Here is a 16,662-nt window from a genome sequence, read left to right on the forward strand (position 1 = left end):
TCTCAAGAACTAAGAGCTAATTTATTGATTTTAACAAACTTTAGTTTGCAACATGTTACCATAATTAAAATTATAAGCAAGTATCAGTTCTTTTTAAGTTTACATGCATTAAAATCTCGTTGTTATCAGGGATAAACGTTCTTCCTATATGATGATTACAGCGTTCTTCGGCATTTCAAGTCAAAACGCACGAGACCCTCCTGAAAATTATTCTAGAAGTTGACAGAAATATAAGAATCTAGCAAGTAAATAAAGTTTTGCGTAAACTTGAACGTGCCATCACCTTGGCATATATAACCGCTCTTGTACCCTGAATGATGGAGTTAGAAACAGAACCGACTGAGTGTCAAATTTGGAAAAAAACACCAAACAGTGGCCACTTCCACAAGTTGGTATCTATTCCTGGCCAGTGTTCCATTTTCTCAGGATACCGCTAGAGGTGAAGCCGAACACTCTTCAATTGACTGAAAATCGTGAAACCAAAACAAAAATATTCACAAACGGCGGACTCTGATAATAGTAAGCGAAGGACACCATGCGAATCGAAAATAAAATAATCTTTTAAATTTCGGGGATAATTTTCAACTTACGCCAATGACACCAAAAATACGCGAGAACATATAGTCGGCCTGAATTCCGAAAAAACAAAGACATGGGGTCTAACTGGCCGTTTGAAATCTGTAAATCGATCTTTCTTTTGAGCTGATGAAAAAAAAAATTAAATAAAATAAACAAAACAAAGAGTTGCATGATGAACCATCACTGTCAATTGAAAAGCACTCTTAGACATGTAATAATCGAAATACGCTAGAATGTAAACTGTTTTCACGATAGTTTCCTCATAAAATACCTGCTAGTCCTAATTTCTCGCAAGATATCAATAGGTGATATTTTTTAGCCAAAGTCTAATCAGCTGTGACGCAGTATTTACATTAAGCTGGCCTACAAACAAAACCAATTTCTCGCTATAATAGCCATAGTCGTAAGAAATAAAACTAAAATTGTTGTTATTCGTTTTTGCACGTTCTTCAGGCAAATTTCAACCCATGAAGTATAAAATTCATTTGTTCTTGTAAGTAGCTCTGTATCAGTATCCCACATTTATTTTGTTCCCTACTTTGAGTGAAATTCGCCTTTCTTCCTTGCACGCAGTATACTGATAATTTATGTTTCCAACTTACTTAACACGCACTTGTATTTGACTTCCAGATATTTATATGTTCCGTCACATGGGTTGCCACCAAACTCTAAATTTGTCGCAACCAGCTGACAGCTGACTTTTCCGTTGCATTTTGTCTGCACGATTGAAAGAGAGTTGTTAGAGCGACAGGCTGTGTTCGACACTGCTTGATGGATGCATGTGCCTCGGTCCAATCTTCCGTAATTCGCATACACTATGTCGATCTTTCTCTCGTTTTCACACCTGATTCGGCTACTTTTGCCTTCACAAATGATAATTGGCCACACTTTCACTGCAACAAAGAAGACAAAGAAGACACCGTAAAGAATAATATCTTCAAGAAGCAATCTAGGAATTCTCAGCCGCTCTTGAGCACAGAAAGTATTATTTGTTCCACCAATGTTTTCACGTTTAGTTGTTTCGCGTTAGTATTTGCTAACCTTACATTCATTATAAAACGGGACATTCGATCATGGAAATGATGAAAAAGTTTTTCCAGTCGATACCACAAAGATTTGTGCCGTTTCCATAGAAACCGTCCTTCAATGGTTAGCCGTGTGCTACACTTCACACTTGTCTGCATCCGTATTTTTCAGAATACGTTCTCAAGTTTCGTATGAAATCGTCTCCTCTTAGTCTAAACACTTGAAACTTTTTGATCTTGGAACGTTGAGAAAAAAATGAACATTATATACCTAAGAAATACTTACCATTGCAGTTAGTTCCATTTCCATCAAATCCATATTTACATGTGCAGTTGTAAGAACCTAAGGTGTTATTACACTCAGCATTTACATCACAGATGTGTGTTCCGCTAGCACATTCGTCTATATCTAAAGCAACAAAGTGTGAAATATTACTTCGAAAAGCTTCCTTCTTGCCCCAAGTGTATTTCACAGCCGTGTGAGGCACTTTCATACTGATCTGTATCTATTCATCAATGTACGTTTTCAGGTTTTGAGTGAAATCTGCTCCTCTCCAGATCTGTCTAACGTATTGATCTTAAAATTTTAAGAAAACATTAACATAGTAAATCTGAGAAATACTTACCATTGCAGTTAGTTCCATTTCCATGAAACCCACCTTTACACGTGCAGCTGTAAGATCCCAGAGTATTGTTACACTCAGCATTCACATCACAGCTGTGCATTCTGTTAGCACATTCGTCCATGTCTAAAACGACAAAGTTCATATCACAGTTTCTAAAATACTCCGTCTTATATTTTTATTATCTGATATATATTATTATTATCTTTAAAATGATTTTGAAATAATCTTGTCGTAAATATTTTTCCCATATTGTAAACTGTTGCCACGTTTCCTGTTGCCAGATAAGAATACTTACCAGTACAGTTTGTCCCATTTCCACGATATCCATGCTTACAGCTGCATGCATACGATCCACTCGTGTTGTTGCATGTCGTGTTGCCCTCAGAGCTATGCTTCCCCGTGTTCCTCGTACACTCGTCTATATCTGAAGACCAAAGAAATTATGGATATCATCGTAATGTAGTTCCTTAGAGAAAGTGGTGTCATGCCCTGCGTAATCTCTTGCTTACGTACGCCTAAATCTTTAGTATAAAAGTTCGTTGGTGTAGTCATGGACGAAAGACGTAAGAATGGCTGGAGAGGCTAAGAAGCTAAGGAAGGCGAGATAAAACAACTGAACTGAGCCAAAGTTATGAATCCAGCTTCGAAAATAAGTAGTTTGTCATACATTCGTTGAATTACTGACTAACAGAATTCCTTACCTTCATCACAATCATGACCTTCAAATCCAGATCTAGGAACGCACAAACACTGATAATCTCTGTCTGTAAACCCAAATTGCTTTTAACAAGAACCTGTTTAATTTTGGCAGGCTAAAATTGTTGTTATTCATTTTTGCACGTTCTTCAGGCAAATTTCAGCCCATGAAGTATAAAATTCATTTGTTCTTGTTAGCAATTCATTCTGAATCATTGACGAAGCGAGGAATTGAGCGTGGAATTTCGAGTTGAAAACGGGGCCAAATGATATTGTTTCGCATCTCCTGTTTCTTTCTTACGGTAAAAACAAACAATGTTATTGCTGTTTTTTTTCTATTTCATTCCATTATGCTATTCAAGGAAAACTCATTAACTGTCTCGTGAATTCCGCGTGAAATTGCACGTGAAAACCGATACCGCTTTGGGGTTCGTGGGATATCGGTTGTCGTGTGCAATTTAGCGGAATTCACGAGACAGTTAATGCATTTTCCTATGATATTAGTTGGTGTCTATAACACGAAAAAGAATATCATGTAGATGAGACCTTTTTGAGTCCCCTCAGATAATAAAAATATAAAAAAGTCACCTGTACAGATCGTTCCATTTCCTTGAAATCCATCTTTGCACGAGCAGTTGTAAGATCCAAAGGTATTGTTACACTCAGCATTAACATCACAGTCGTGTGTTCCATCAATACACTCGTCGGTATCTTGAAAACGAAAAAGAATAACATGTAAAAGAGAAACATTTTTGAAGCCCTCTCAGGTAATAAATGTGAAGGACACAGTTTCAATATAATACAACTGTCACAAGTTTTGCCCCTTTTTTGTCAGTGAGCCCTGGAACCCACTCGGTCAGTTTACTTTCTCAGGCCCGTTCGGTTCAGAGCTCGTGTGTTGCGTCTTTAGTTTCGGCAGAGTTTACTTTACTACCTCATTATTTGTCAGTTTGTCACTCATCGCAGCACCATCCATGTAAGTTTTTATCTTTCTGTTATCTTATTGTTTTCCGTTATCGTATTTTCTGTCTTCTATTTCCGTTTCATCGTTTTCTGTATTTTATTTCCATGTAGTTTCACCATTCGACACCGAAGATAAATAAACACATTGATTTGCATAGTCTTCGTGTTTGGTTGAACACTGCGCTGAGAACGCGACAACAACTACTAACCTGTACAGTGTGTTCCATTTCCATGAAATCCATCTTTACACGTGCAGTTGTAAGATCCCAGGGTATTGTTACATTCAGCATTTACATCACAGTCGTGATTTCCGTGAGTACATTCGTCGGTATCTGAATCGACAGACAAGAATCAATATTATATGATACCTTATTTATATGTCAAATCTTACTTACACTTGAGTAGGAATAAATTTCCCACATGGGAACCACCGCGTTCTCCCCCCAGCTTTACCTGCGAATGAGGAAATTTTTTGAACCTGCATTTCCTGGATTGCTTCACGAATAATTGCACCACTTCTGCTCATTTGTACCAATGGACACCTCTCCCCTCCTCTCTCAGCGAATAAATGTAACTCAGTTTAAAAATTCAGTTGACTGCTCTCTCAAAAAGCCAACGTAACACCATAAGCCATGATGATATTTGTAGGAACTTGGTCTAAGTCAATGGCGATATACCTGAACACGATCGTCCATTGCCAGTGCGTCCCTCCTTGCAAGTACAGAAATAGGAACCCACGGTGTTGGTACAATATGCATTGACGTCACAAATATTGTTTCCACTGATGCATTCATCATGATCTAGTTGTTGAGTGAAACAGAAAAAAATCTCATATACATTTACTTTAGTAGAGAAATAACCTTATCTTGTACGGCTAAATTGACAATCACTGCCATATAACATAACAGGATTCTATTGTTTCTAAACAAAATACACAATGCTTACCTTAAAAGTTAGATCAAAATGTGGTTTGGTCAACGTTTGTCTTTTTGTGTGTATTTTTGCCCATTTGGGTATTTTTTTGGATACAGAACCAAAACTGCATAATGCTTTGTTTTAAGGGCTGGTGCGATTTTATATTTTCAAGCAACCAAGGACAAGAATAGACAATTCAGTTATACTTTACCTTCCAAATACATATCACAGTAAACCAGAACTGCCTTCCCAGTGCCAGATAGATCCAGCCAGTATTTGTTGCTTGCAATGGCTTTCCCTTCGCTTGCTTTTATTTCCTGGCATGAACGTGCCGGTAACTCCGGAATCGAACCCAAGGGAGCTGGTATGGGTAAAAGTTTCAAAAATGTTGTACAAATGGTGCACAAGTCGAAAAGGGAGAGTTAAAAGCACGAGATAACTAGAGTGCGACCCATTTATTTGAATTTCTTCACTTAGATTTCTCCATTTGATCGTATTCAATCAAACGCTTTGTGAAGCACCCTTCTCTTGACAGGCAGGACCTCCTCGCTTTTTTCACTGTGTTTAGAGGTTTCAGTTGTTTTTGTTTTCATCTTCCCTGACCCTGAGCTTTCTGTGACATTTTAAATAAATAAATCTATCAGTAATTGTTGGAAATATTTTACATATGCATCAAAGCTGTTTTGTGTAAGAAGTTAACTAAAAGTTAAACTACGAAGAAAAGGCAAAGAAGTAGATTATTTCATCATTATGATTAAGAGATGATACCGAAATTAATATCACTGAGCGCGGAAGATTAAAAGACGCGGGCTGTTTACAGAGTCGAGAATATGTAAAAAGTATTGATGATTATTGTTTACATGTAATTAATGTTCTTGGCCGAGTACTTACCTCTTCCGTTTAAGCGGCGAATATAAAACCATGCTGGATCTGAGTGGAAATTCTCAGGTCTTGCTTCCTTTGTGCGGTTGTTTAATTCACAGATCTGTTCTTTTCTGTTGAAATTATAGCCTTGGCAAGTAATCTCCCTTTCACATAAAATATCACAGATATGAGGAGCTGCCACCGCCATTCTCTTGAAAACGAAACCTCTGAGAGCCATGCCACGAATGTTAATTTCTGTCCTGCATTGATCCTCAGCGATCACAAGGTTGGTGAACGAAACACAGACAAGAAAATAGCGAAATATCCAACGCATTTTTCCTGAAAAACGAAAATCATTGGTTGATCTGGGTATTACGATATCAATATACGAACTTTTATATTAAGACTGACTAAGAACAATGGATAGTTAGAGCAACAGGAGCTCCCCCTGCCTCCCCTTCTGTAATCCTCTTTTTTAAAAGACATAACCAAAAAAAAAAACAAACAGACAAACGAAAAATTCTTTTTCAATCAGCCTTCAAGATAAATTATGAAGAAAATTATCTCATTTTACTGGCAGTTCTGTGTCAGTGAAAAGAAATTTACATTCGAAATTTGTGAAAGGGGCGCAGGGAAAAGCACCGTGATAGGATATGAACAGAGTTTTGAGAAATTATGAGCTAGAATTTGGCAAATTTATGCTGCTTTTAAAGGTCTGGAAAGTCAAAGTTATGGCCAACTTGATTTGGGAAATGTTAAAAACGTAAGAATTAATCATAAAAAGAAAACTTGTGGAGTTGGCGGCTGTGCACTGAGTCTGTTTTTAACCCTTTCAGGTTTTGGCGTTGTTTTAAAGGCCTACAGTTTCACAGGCATTCCTCGTTTTTGGTTTGCAGTGGCATTACTTCAAGACAGAGAATTAGTATTTAGTAAGATCACTGGGCGTTTAATTAATTTATTCCCATAACTGATTCAACCTACCTTAAAACAGAACAACAGAGTTTTGTAATAATAGTTAAAGTTTGGAATTGGCAAAAAGTCCGTCGCATGTAACGGTTTCCAGTTTTCCTCTTAAAAGGTTTTATCGATCCCTAGGACGCCGAATTTGTCGAGGCGGTATATTACGTCGATGGGTGTAGTCCTTTCAGTGTTTCTGGCGTAGTAGTCTGGTAAACAGAGTGTGAGGGTGTTACCTATGAAGGGGTCTAACTCGCTAGTCTTCTCTAGTCGGTGTTTGGACGTAATCTAAACATCTTTAAGGCGAAACAACGTTTAAATAGTCAGTTTTCATATTTTAAACATTGCTTGGACAACGGCTTTTGTGAAAGCTGAAATAATCTGCTCAAAGGATATTGTGGGCTTCTGTATGTGCTAAATTGAGGACATGTTTTTCCTAAATAAACATGTTTCCAGCTGTTTGATTGATAACCTCAAGCGTTTTTCTCAATCAGACATTTTTCGTAATAATAACTATCTACAAGATTGCCTTTTGTTATGAAAAATGTTTTTGTGGAGCGAAAAAAGCTAATTAATGCCCCCTGCGACCCATATTCTTTTTTCAAAAACTAATGCACCCAACCTAACAAAGACTAGAGAATTGAATAGCGTGGAAGATAATCATCCCTACATGGTGTTTTTTTGCAAAGTGAACTCAATCCTACTGTCAGGGCTCAATTGAAGATCACATTGGTAAATAATCCTTACTTAGTACATAGAAAACAAACCATTCATGCGGGAAATTATACATGATCGTTTGTAATAACTGGCATGTGATCTCTTCAGTGGTGCCAAATTAAAACTATTGAACGCATGAGACTTGCTGCCATCACCCTCAGGCAAATGTCCATTGGTCCGTTTTAAACAAGGGATAAAATATATTTTGGAGTAGTTGCATTTTTTGCTCTGTTGTGTTTTCTTTTGTCTTTCTTGCGGTAAAATCAGTTTTTCACTTTGAGCAAAGACACAAAAAGCCAGAGCTATATGCCTTGTCATACGTATCTTAAGGGGGCATTCTGGTCAAAAAATCCAAAAATTCCCAAAAGAAATGTAAAATTTATTTTATGCCCCTAAAGGTCACTTAAGTTTATCTATTTTTAGGATATAATATTCTTTTACCGAACAAAGGGTAAAGTTGACATTTTCATACTATGCTCTTCAACTTCTGTTTACCAACATTTAATTTTTTGATGGATCACTAAAATGTCCTGATCGATGTTGATGGCAGGCTGAGCTGTAACAACAAGTTTGCTTTTTTGTCAAATTTACTCACTAAGTGAAAACGCGGACTCAAAGTTAAGTGTTGATTGTGGAGTTCGCAGACAAAAAAGCATGTCTGCATCAATTAATGATTAATTCCTTTTCAAAAACTCATCCTCAGTGGTGAATATGTCCATGGTTTTCCATCAAACAGAATTTTCACCAAGCTTTCTTTCCTTCCTCAAGAACCTATTTGGAACTTATGTTGTAAATCATATCGCATGACGCCATAATCTTTTCTGATTATCATAAAACTTGTCCACTCTAATTCTAATACCGACAAATATTCCTGTTACAAGCTTAAACTAGGTAAACTGAACAATAATCGTTTTTGATAAATCTAGAGTCCACCTGTTTAAAGATTTTTGCCTACAAAACCATCAACTTGTGTTCTGGAGTATAATCAAATATATTTTATTTCCATCTAAGTTGAAAATCAATATTTGTGAACATATGAAAATCCTATATGTGAAGATCATATTTAAGTTCCAAATATGAGATATTTTAAGATGAACAAGATGTTCCGACGCAACTGTTTAAAAATTTTCGATCTTACCTTGGAATACAAAGGCGGTCATTCGTTTAATTTGTTGCGAGTTTGGGGAAATATCTTCATTATCACACAATCGTACTGGGCCGCGCACTATAAAACACCTAAGGGGCTCATTGACTCTATTGTCATGAGTCTCCGATATGATCACACAAAACTCTTAATCAACAAACTTTTTTGTCGAAAATCACCTGTTTAGGTTGAGTGAAGTGAAAGTGTCCGTCTAGCTAATTTGAAAAATTCTTTCTGTGGTAGGCTAAGATCTTTAATGACCAATTCCTTTCATCTACCAGCTCACAAAAATACAGAAAGTCCTCGATCTGTGCTTTATCAGCCTTTAGATCAACTTAACGTTAAATTGCGCCAAACAGCCGGGCTTTCTTACATTAGATAACGAAACGTACGTTATTTCTCTTTTTGTTATGAATAAAAAGACTAAATTGCGTTGCTTGACGATTTTCGCTGCTGTGTAAATTTTTAATTTGGTCCTGCCGAACCATTTCAGTTGGGCTCAAGTAAACCTCTCAAAAATTTTTCAGTGCCAAGACAGTCTGCCAGAAGTCATCGCATATATTATGCGTGATCGATGAGTCGAAATTAAAACTCGGTTCACGGACTTCTTCGTAGAGTCAGTTTTTTCCTTCTACTGTTGCCTACTCCAAAAATCATGTTCCCAAAACATTTTGTGTTTGTACTCGCTTCATTTTCAAAAAGTGTGTTGCAAAATGACTTTCAAGACTTGTTTATGGCGAAAAAGGAAATTAAAAAGTAATTCGATGTTTAGTAAACTTTGAAAGACTTCTTAGACTATCTGTTAAGACATATATAAAGATAGGAAAATCTCACCTTGTCCTTCTGGTATCAGGGAAGCCAAAACCGTGAGAACGAAGCAGTAGAATACAAAGAGCATGTTGCCAGAAATAACGCTCTTTATAATTTTAGCGAACCGTCTATTGTGAGTTTTTTCAACTTTGCACACGAGACAGCTGAAGTTGAATTTTTGTTTAAATACACCACCTCCTGTTTAATTATGACGTGCTCATTCGTTGTCACAAGTTAATTCGTTTCTCTGGGAACTAGTTGGTTGGTGAAACTCGATCGTACTTATGTAGTGCACATTAACGGCCTTCAATTTCAATTAATGAAGGAAGATAATAGATGCATTTTTTCTATTCTGGCTCCATCGTGTCTGTCCGAGAGCAACGTATGAGGCAATTTTAATTTTATCAACTGTTTACACGCTCCTCGTCCACCCTCACTTGAGTGTAAAATTAAGATGACCGCTTTAACCAAAACACGTTGATGTTTCGACTTTTTGGCATTGATTCTAACGAGGAAATTATCAAAGATATCCTTGATTGTTTGGTGAGGCCAAATGTTCATGTGGGTTAGTGTCATTCGTACATGCGTGACTAACGCCCTCCCCCTCCCCCCTCCCCCCTCACCCTCACCCTCAGCACCCTTTCAGTTTCCGTTTTTTAATTCATGGGAGCGTAAAGGGGGGTGGGAGGTGATTCGCAAGCTAACACTCAGTATCAGCAGATAAAAAATTGAATTTGTAAGAACTCTCGTAAAAGACCTACTAAACGATAGGTAAAATCAATTCAAATTTCTAAAACTACAAGGCTTCTGTTTGTGTTATGATAAGTGGGTTGTAAGTCACGTGATCTCAGGGATCACGTGCAGTGTGAAACTTGGCCGCGCACTATAAAACACCCTAAAGGGCTCATTGACTCTATTATATTGTCATCAGCCTCCGTCATGATTACACAAAACTCTTTATCAACAAATGTTTCGGTCGAAAATCACCTTTTTAGGTTGATTGAAGTGAAAGTGTCCCTCTAGCTAATTTGAAAAATTCTTTCTGTGGTAGATCTTTAAACAAGGACCCTGACTATAAAAGGGATAGCTCCTCCCCCGTCTTGTAACGCAATCTTTGCTTCCATGGCTAATCGAAGATGGCTGACTAATGGAAGGTGAAGGGGGAAAAAGAGATTTGTACACGAAGACCGATATCCTTGTCTTGTTTCAATTGATTTCCACTTGAAAATGTTTTTATTGACGATTAAAAAGGGACGAATGGAGAAATACTGATCTTCATTTGCAAAACTCAAAAAATTAGGCTATCGCAATTTGAATTTCGCGCTCCTAACGGCTCCTCCTATCGCGAGATGGTCGTACTGGCCCTCTGACTCCCCTCCGTTTGCCTCAACTTCTTGAGCCGTCGATATCATTGACTAGAGGATCTCAGTAGTGTGACATGCTCAGAGAGAGTGGTTTTCATGTATATGTATGTACATTTGTGTAGATGTAAGTAAATGTGTGTACGTGTATGTTGCGACATAACTCATTTTCCACTTCGAATTGATCCATTTTACGGTTGCTACGGTCGCGCACTAACTAGTCTTTAGCTTTAAAATTGCATTTTATTTTGCCATGGCGGATTTTCCATAAAAAAAAGCCAAAATAGCGGCGCGAGGTCTACGAGTCCGAGTCTACGAGTCCAGTTATACACTGGAGCTGGCGGTCGAGCCCGGAATGGAAGAGCGATTGGAAAGCGTGAAGACAAGAATTCAGCGGTTGAAGGAACACCTTCATTTAGCGAGTCGAACACCGATGGCAAATGTTATTTTGATGGAACGACTCTTAGACTTATTCGAATGGTCTGAACAAAGAGGTATGGTAAGTGAAAGTCACTCCTCTTTGTTTACATCTTGCTCGTTCGCTCAGGCTTCTCATCTCGCCAGCAACGCGGCCACCCAAACCGACATAAACGGGTCCAATTTTTTTATCGCACGTTTTGAGTTATGGGGAGAAAAAGCCTAAAAAAAGGAAAAAAAAAATAGAGCGAAGTTCGAGAATAGGTCCCTTTGAAAAACACAGTTTTCTAAGTATTTTGACACGGCACTATGTAGGATATTTTTTGCCTGAACATTTTAGACGCGCGTTGCAACGAGAAGCCTATTTCACTAGCTACTTATGAAAAGGTCGAGGTTTTCAATAGTTCTTGAGGCCCGTTCAGGCAATATAGCCGATGATAGTTTGTTTTCCATCGGATTTCAGTCAACCAGACATGTTTCCAATCCGTGACCGAAATTATTTTATATGAGCACCCACGGGATTCGTATTTCAACACCACATATTCCGTTGGAGAAACTGCGCGCGATTCAAATAAAAATTCTATCCAACGTGATCTCTTGTTTAATTGCAGAGGAGTTCTTGTATAAGTGTCACATGAAATCCCGTAGACAAAACGTCGAAGAAACTAACCACTTTATTACAACAATACAAAACCGGTATGAGAAGAGGATTTTTGTGAAAGATAATAAAGGTCATAAAAGCTAGTCCTCACCGCTAGCCCTCTGACCGTTTGCCTTCCTTACAGAAATGACATCGCAAGCGGGTGTACATTCCGTGGAGCCAACTGAGTGGAGCCGATCATCTTTTCTTTGCCGTAAACGAAAATGGCAAAATTCGTAGAAGTTTGAGATATGCACTGGCTGCAAGTGACCTTTCGGTTACAATAGTTTTGCCGATATCGCACGGTCACGGACTGGTTGATGTCGACAGTTCGGTGTCAGGGGTGAAATGACTGACGGCTTGCCCAGGGCAAGTGTCCTTTTATAGTCAGGGTCCTTGTTTAATGACAATTCCTTTCATCTACCAGCTCACAAAAGTACACAAAGTCCTCGAACAAACAGGCTTTCTTACATCAGATAACGAAACGTACGTTATTTCTCTTTTTGTGATAAATAAAGACTAAATTGCGTCGCTTGACGATTTTCGCTGCTGTGTAAATTTTTAATTTCATCCTGCCAAACCATTTCAGTTGGGCTCAAGTAAACCTCTCAAAATTTTTTCTAAATGCGAAGACAGTCTGCCAGAAGTCATTTCATATATTATGCGTAATCGAAAAGTCGAAATTAAAACTCGGTTTACGGACTTCCTCGTGGAGTCAGTTTTTTTTCCTCTAATGTTGGCTTCTCCAAAAATCATGTTCCCGAAAATTTTGTTTGTTTGAAATCTTTTCATTTTCAAAAAATGTGTTGCAAAATGACTTTCAAGACTTGCTTACGTCGAAAAAGGAAATTAAAAAGCAACTTGATGTTTAGTAAACTCGAAAGACTTCCTAGACCGATCTGATAAGACATATATAACGATAGGAAAATCTCGCCTTGTCCTTTTGGTATCAGGGAAGCCAAAACGGCGAGAACGAAGCAGTAAAATACACAGAGCATGTTCTCAGGAATAACGCTCGTTATAATTCTAGCGAACAGCTATCAGTATGAGTTTTTTCAAATTTGCACACGAGACAGCTGAAGTTTAATTTTTGTTTAAATACACCACTTCCTGTTTAATTATGAAGTGCTCATTCGTTGTCACAAGTTAATTAGTTTCTCTGGGAACTAGTTGGTTGGTGAAACTCGATCGTACTTCTGCAGTGTATATTAATGACCTTCGACTGATTTCAATTAACGAAGAAACAAAATACATGTGTTTTTTTTATATTCTGGCTCCATCATGTCTGTCCGAGAGCTAAATATGAGGCAATTAATAACACTTTTTACCATCTATTTACACACTCCTCGTCCGCCCTCACCTGACCGTAAAATCAAGATGACCGTTTTTACCAAAACACGTCGATGTTCCGAGTTTTTGGCGTTGTTTCTAGCGAGGAAATTATCAGAGGTATTCTTGATTGTTTGGTGAGGCCAAATTTTCAATGATGTGGGTTAGTGTCATTCGTACATCAGGGCGTGACTAACGCCCCCCCCCTCCCCCCTCACCATTCACCTCAGCACCCTTTCAGCTTCCGTTTCTGAATTATAAGAGAGTGAAGAAGGAAGTACAAGATGATTCACAAGCTATCACTCGTTATCAGCAAATAAAAAAAACCGGACAAACAAATTTAGATTATCCAAAGAGAAATTGAATATTAATTTTGTTATATGAAATGACCCGTTCAGGCTTTTCTTCACATCTTCATTCAGAACTTTTCAATGAAAATGAAAATCTTTTATTGCGAAAGAGTTATCACTTCATTTCCGCTGGAAATTGTCTCCACTGACTACTGACTCGCTTCGGCTGTGCTCAAACTGTGCATGCAAACCAACAACTCTATGGGCTTGCTTTAACTCACGGAAACGTACAAAGAAAAAAGGTTCGAGGATGCAGGATCCAAATCTTTGGGAAAAATCTGGCGCTCTTTCAAATTTTCACAACGAAAGGCCCTGGCCTATGGTAATCGTTTTCACCTCCGTTAATTTGTAAGAACTCTCATAAAAGACTTACTAAACGATAGATAACTGTGCTAATCCTTAGCTTGAAATCAACTTTAAATCAAATCTAGTTTATAAACTAGTAGCTGCGTCTGTCGATATAAGAGAACAAAAACTGACTACCTTCAATTCGAAAACCACTTAAACTGTTGCGCAAACGCGTGTCTCTTTACGAACATTATTTTGCTGGTTACAATGCAGTAATGAATACGTGTGACAAAGTTTCGAAATAAAGTTCCAAGAGTTACGTGTCTGAACTCAGCTAAAGCGAATTATCGTGAAGTCAGTAACCTGTCAGGCACCGACTCAGCAAAAATAACAGCTAAAAATAGTGCATTTGTTTTCTGGACGAGCTGATTCAGCGCGAAAATTACCGATTAGCAGCAACACGGGTGCAAGTGATGTAGTAGTGATATTAAGGCACAAATAAACTGTTTAGTCAGTAATTTAACTAAAGGACTCGGTTTATTGACAATTACAAAAGAACATCAATTGGGTCCTTTTCTATTTATCAGAAATTCTTGCTTGAATCTTACAACTGACAGCTTTTAATCGTAACCTTGGCGTCGTTCCATCTATTTTCCTCATTTAGTCCGTGAATCCTAAGACTGTTCGCCGATTTCGGTGCCAACAAAAAGAGTATCATCGAATGATGTTTTACTTAAGTAACCGCGGATAGTGGTCAAAATATTCAGAAAAGTACAGCATTTCCTTGGCAGTTTTTATTTTGACCTCAACTCAACAAAGTAGAAGACAAAAATTAAACAAAGAGACAACAACACGAGCAAGACTTGCTCGAGCATGTAGGGGAAATAAAACGCAATATTAGAACTTCGACGAACGATTCACTCACAAATTTATAAAAGCATCTTAGAAGTGTCCCCAAAAAATTTAACGAAAAGCTTTCTAAATTGCACGATTATCCTGTTTTTTGAAACCTGTCAGTCTGTGGAAAAACCAAACATGGTTAAGCTGTGCTAAATTAAAGTGAACACTAGTTCATCGGCCGGGAAAGCAAACGGGAAACATAAACTTAATCCGGTTACACAGTATCAGACTTTTTTAAGTCAAAGATTGAGCGTATTCACTCGCAAATTGCAGATCAACATCAGGAAATGATTTCACCAACATCTCTAGCTCATGAGGTAAGCATACAGTACTCCACAAGACTGTTTTCATTTGAGCAACTAGATGACAATAGCATCTTGGATTTGATCAAGAAGAGCACTATAAAGTCCTGCTCTCTAGATCCTCTACCGGAAAAAATTATGCGAAAATGCTTCCATATACTAGTTCCTATTTTAAAGAATATTGTCAATTTGTCACTCACGTCTGGTAAGATGCCCAAAGATCTCAAGTCAGCTATGATCAGACTTCGCCGCAAGAAACCTAATGCTGATACTGAACCTTTAATAACTTTCGTCCGGTCTCAAATCTTCGATTTGTCTGTAAACTTATCGAGAGAACAGTGTTCTTACAACTCGATTGATAATTATTATTTAATGTTATTGGCCGAGTACTTGTCTCTTCCGTTCAAGCGACGAATATAAAACCAAGCTGGGTCTGAGCGGAAATTCTCAGGTCTTGCTTCCTTTGTGCGGTTGTTTAATTCACGCATCTTTTCTTTTCTGTTGAAATTATAGCTTTGGCAGGTAATTTCCCTTTCACATAAAAATATCACAGCTATGAGGGGCTGCCACCGCCATTCTCTTAAAAACGAAACCTCTGAAAGTCATGCTGCGAATGTTAATTTCTGTCTTGCATTGATCCTCAGGAGTCACAAGGTTGGTGAACGAAACACAGACAAGAAAATAACGAAATATCCACTGCATTGTTCCTAGCTAAAAAACGATAATCATAGCTGGGTCTGGATATTACGGCATCAATTAACGAGCTTTTATATAAGGGCTGACTAAGAACAGTGGATAATTAGAGCAACATAACTACCCCCCTCCCCTGTTCTGAAATCCTCCTTTTTAAAAGACAACGCAGAAAAAAAACAAAACAAAACAAAATTGTCATACAGCCTTCAAGATAAACTATGAAGAAAATGTGTAATGAAGAAAATTATCTCATTTTACTTGCAATTCTGTTTTAGTGAAAAGAAATTTTCACTCGAAATTTGTGAAATGGGGCGCAAGGAAAAGCACCGTGATAGAATTTGAGCAGAGTTTTGGGAAGTTATGAGCTAGAATTTGGAAAATTTAAAGGTCTGAAAAGTTTTGCATGAAGGAGCGGACGAAAAATTGATCAAGTAGAGATGCCGCCAGCAACCCATTTCGCAGCAAAATTTGTGGCGCTTTTGTTGAGAGAAACAATGAATAGCGAAATAGGAACCAAATGGAAAATGTTTCTGTCATTTCTTTACCATATGGCCTTTAATTCTTGATGCTAATGAAGTACATCTCAGTGGATAAACTTCTTCCCCGTTCATGCGCGAGTAATAGGAGAGTTTTCGAAACAAAGCCAATCTCTTCAAGGAAACTGTTTTTGATGATGTTGTCTTTTGTACGAACGGCATAGTGTCTTAGGTTAGTCGATTCCAATCACATTTTTTTGCTGTCAGTAGAATTGAATTATCTTCGCATTCTTTGAGCGAAAGAAAAGCTAGTATACAGTATTACCATATTAGCTTCTGTGTGATTAATTTGAGCGACGCTCTATGTAGGTTTTGAAATAAAGAGTTTCGAAAAGTCAGGCTCATGGCTTCCTTTTTTTGGGAAATGTCAAAAACGCAAGAATTAATCTCAAAACTGAGAAAACTTGTGGAATTGGCAGTTGTGCACTGAATAGAGTCTGTTTTCAGCCCTTTCTGGTTTTTGCGTTGTTTTAAAGATTCACAGTTTAAAAGGCATACCTCTTTTTGGTTTGCAATGGCATTTCTTCAAGACAGAGAATTAGTATTGAGA

At 37.8% G+C, this 16,662-nt stretch overlaps 1 protein-coding gene across 3 annotated transcripts; it reads right to left on the reverse strand.

Moving 5' to 3' along the window:
* On the reverse strand, nt 1-9,595 carry LOC148721215 (uncharacterized). 3 transcript variants are annotated; one of them, XM_088734761.1, is made up of 10 exons: nt 9,321-9,595; nt 5,696-6,007; nt 5,016-5,165; nt 4,567-4,689; nt 4,099-4,221; nt 3,515-3,637; nt 2,526-2,654; nt 2,264-2,353; nt 1,891-2,013; nt 1-1,472 (listed from the first exon to the last, which is right to left on the reverse strand). In XM_088734761.1, the coding sequence occupies exons 1-10, from the start codon at nt 9,382-9,384 to the stop codon at nt 1,165-1,167; spliced, it is 1,545 nt and encodes a 514-aa protein (XP_088590887.1). In that variant the 5' UTR covers nt 9,385-9,595; the 3' UTR covers nt 1-1,164. The 3 variants fall into 3 exon arrangements, with proteins under 3 accessions (XP_088590887.1, XP_088590885.1, XP_088590888.1); XM_088734759.1 differs by having other exon boundaries at nt 2,231-2,353; nt 9,321-9,559; XM_088734762.1 differs by lacking the exon at nt 9,321-9,595 and adding an exon at nt 6,650-6,814 and having other exon boundaries at nt 2,231-2,353.
* Between the last annotated feature and the right edge of the window lie 7,067 nt (nt 9,596-16,662).

This window comes from Stylophora pistillata, chromosome 10, assembly GCF_964205215.1.
Source record: "Stylophora pistillata chromosome 10, jaStyPist1.2, whole genome shotgun sequence".
NCBI lineage: Eukaryota > Metazoa > Cnidaria > Anthozoa > Scleractinia > Pocilloporidae > Stylophora > Stylophora pistillata.

Bases quoted from the DNA above. Each gene is read 5' to 3' on its own strand.
- LOC148721215 (XM_088734759.1), bottom strand. From the start codon at position 9,384: ATGCTCTTTGTATTCTACTGCTTCGTTCTCACGGTTTTGGCTTCCCTG. The intron at 6,008-9,320 runs GTGAGATTTTCC...TTCGTTTTTCAG, and splicing joins CCTGATACCAGAAGGACAAG to GAAAAATGCGTTGGATATTT. The intron at 1,473-1,890 runs GTAAGTATTTCT...TCTTTGTTGCAG, and splicing joins AAATGGAACTAACTGCAATG to TGAAAGTGTGGCCAATTATC.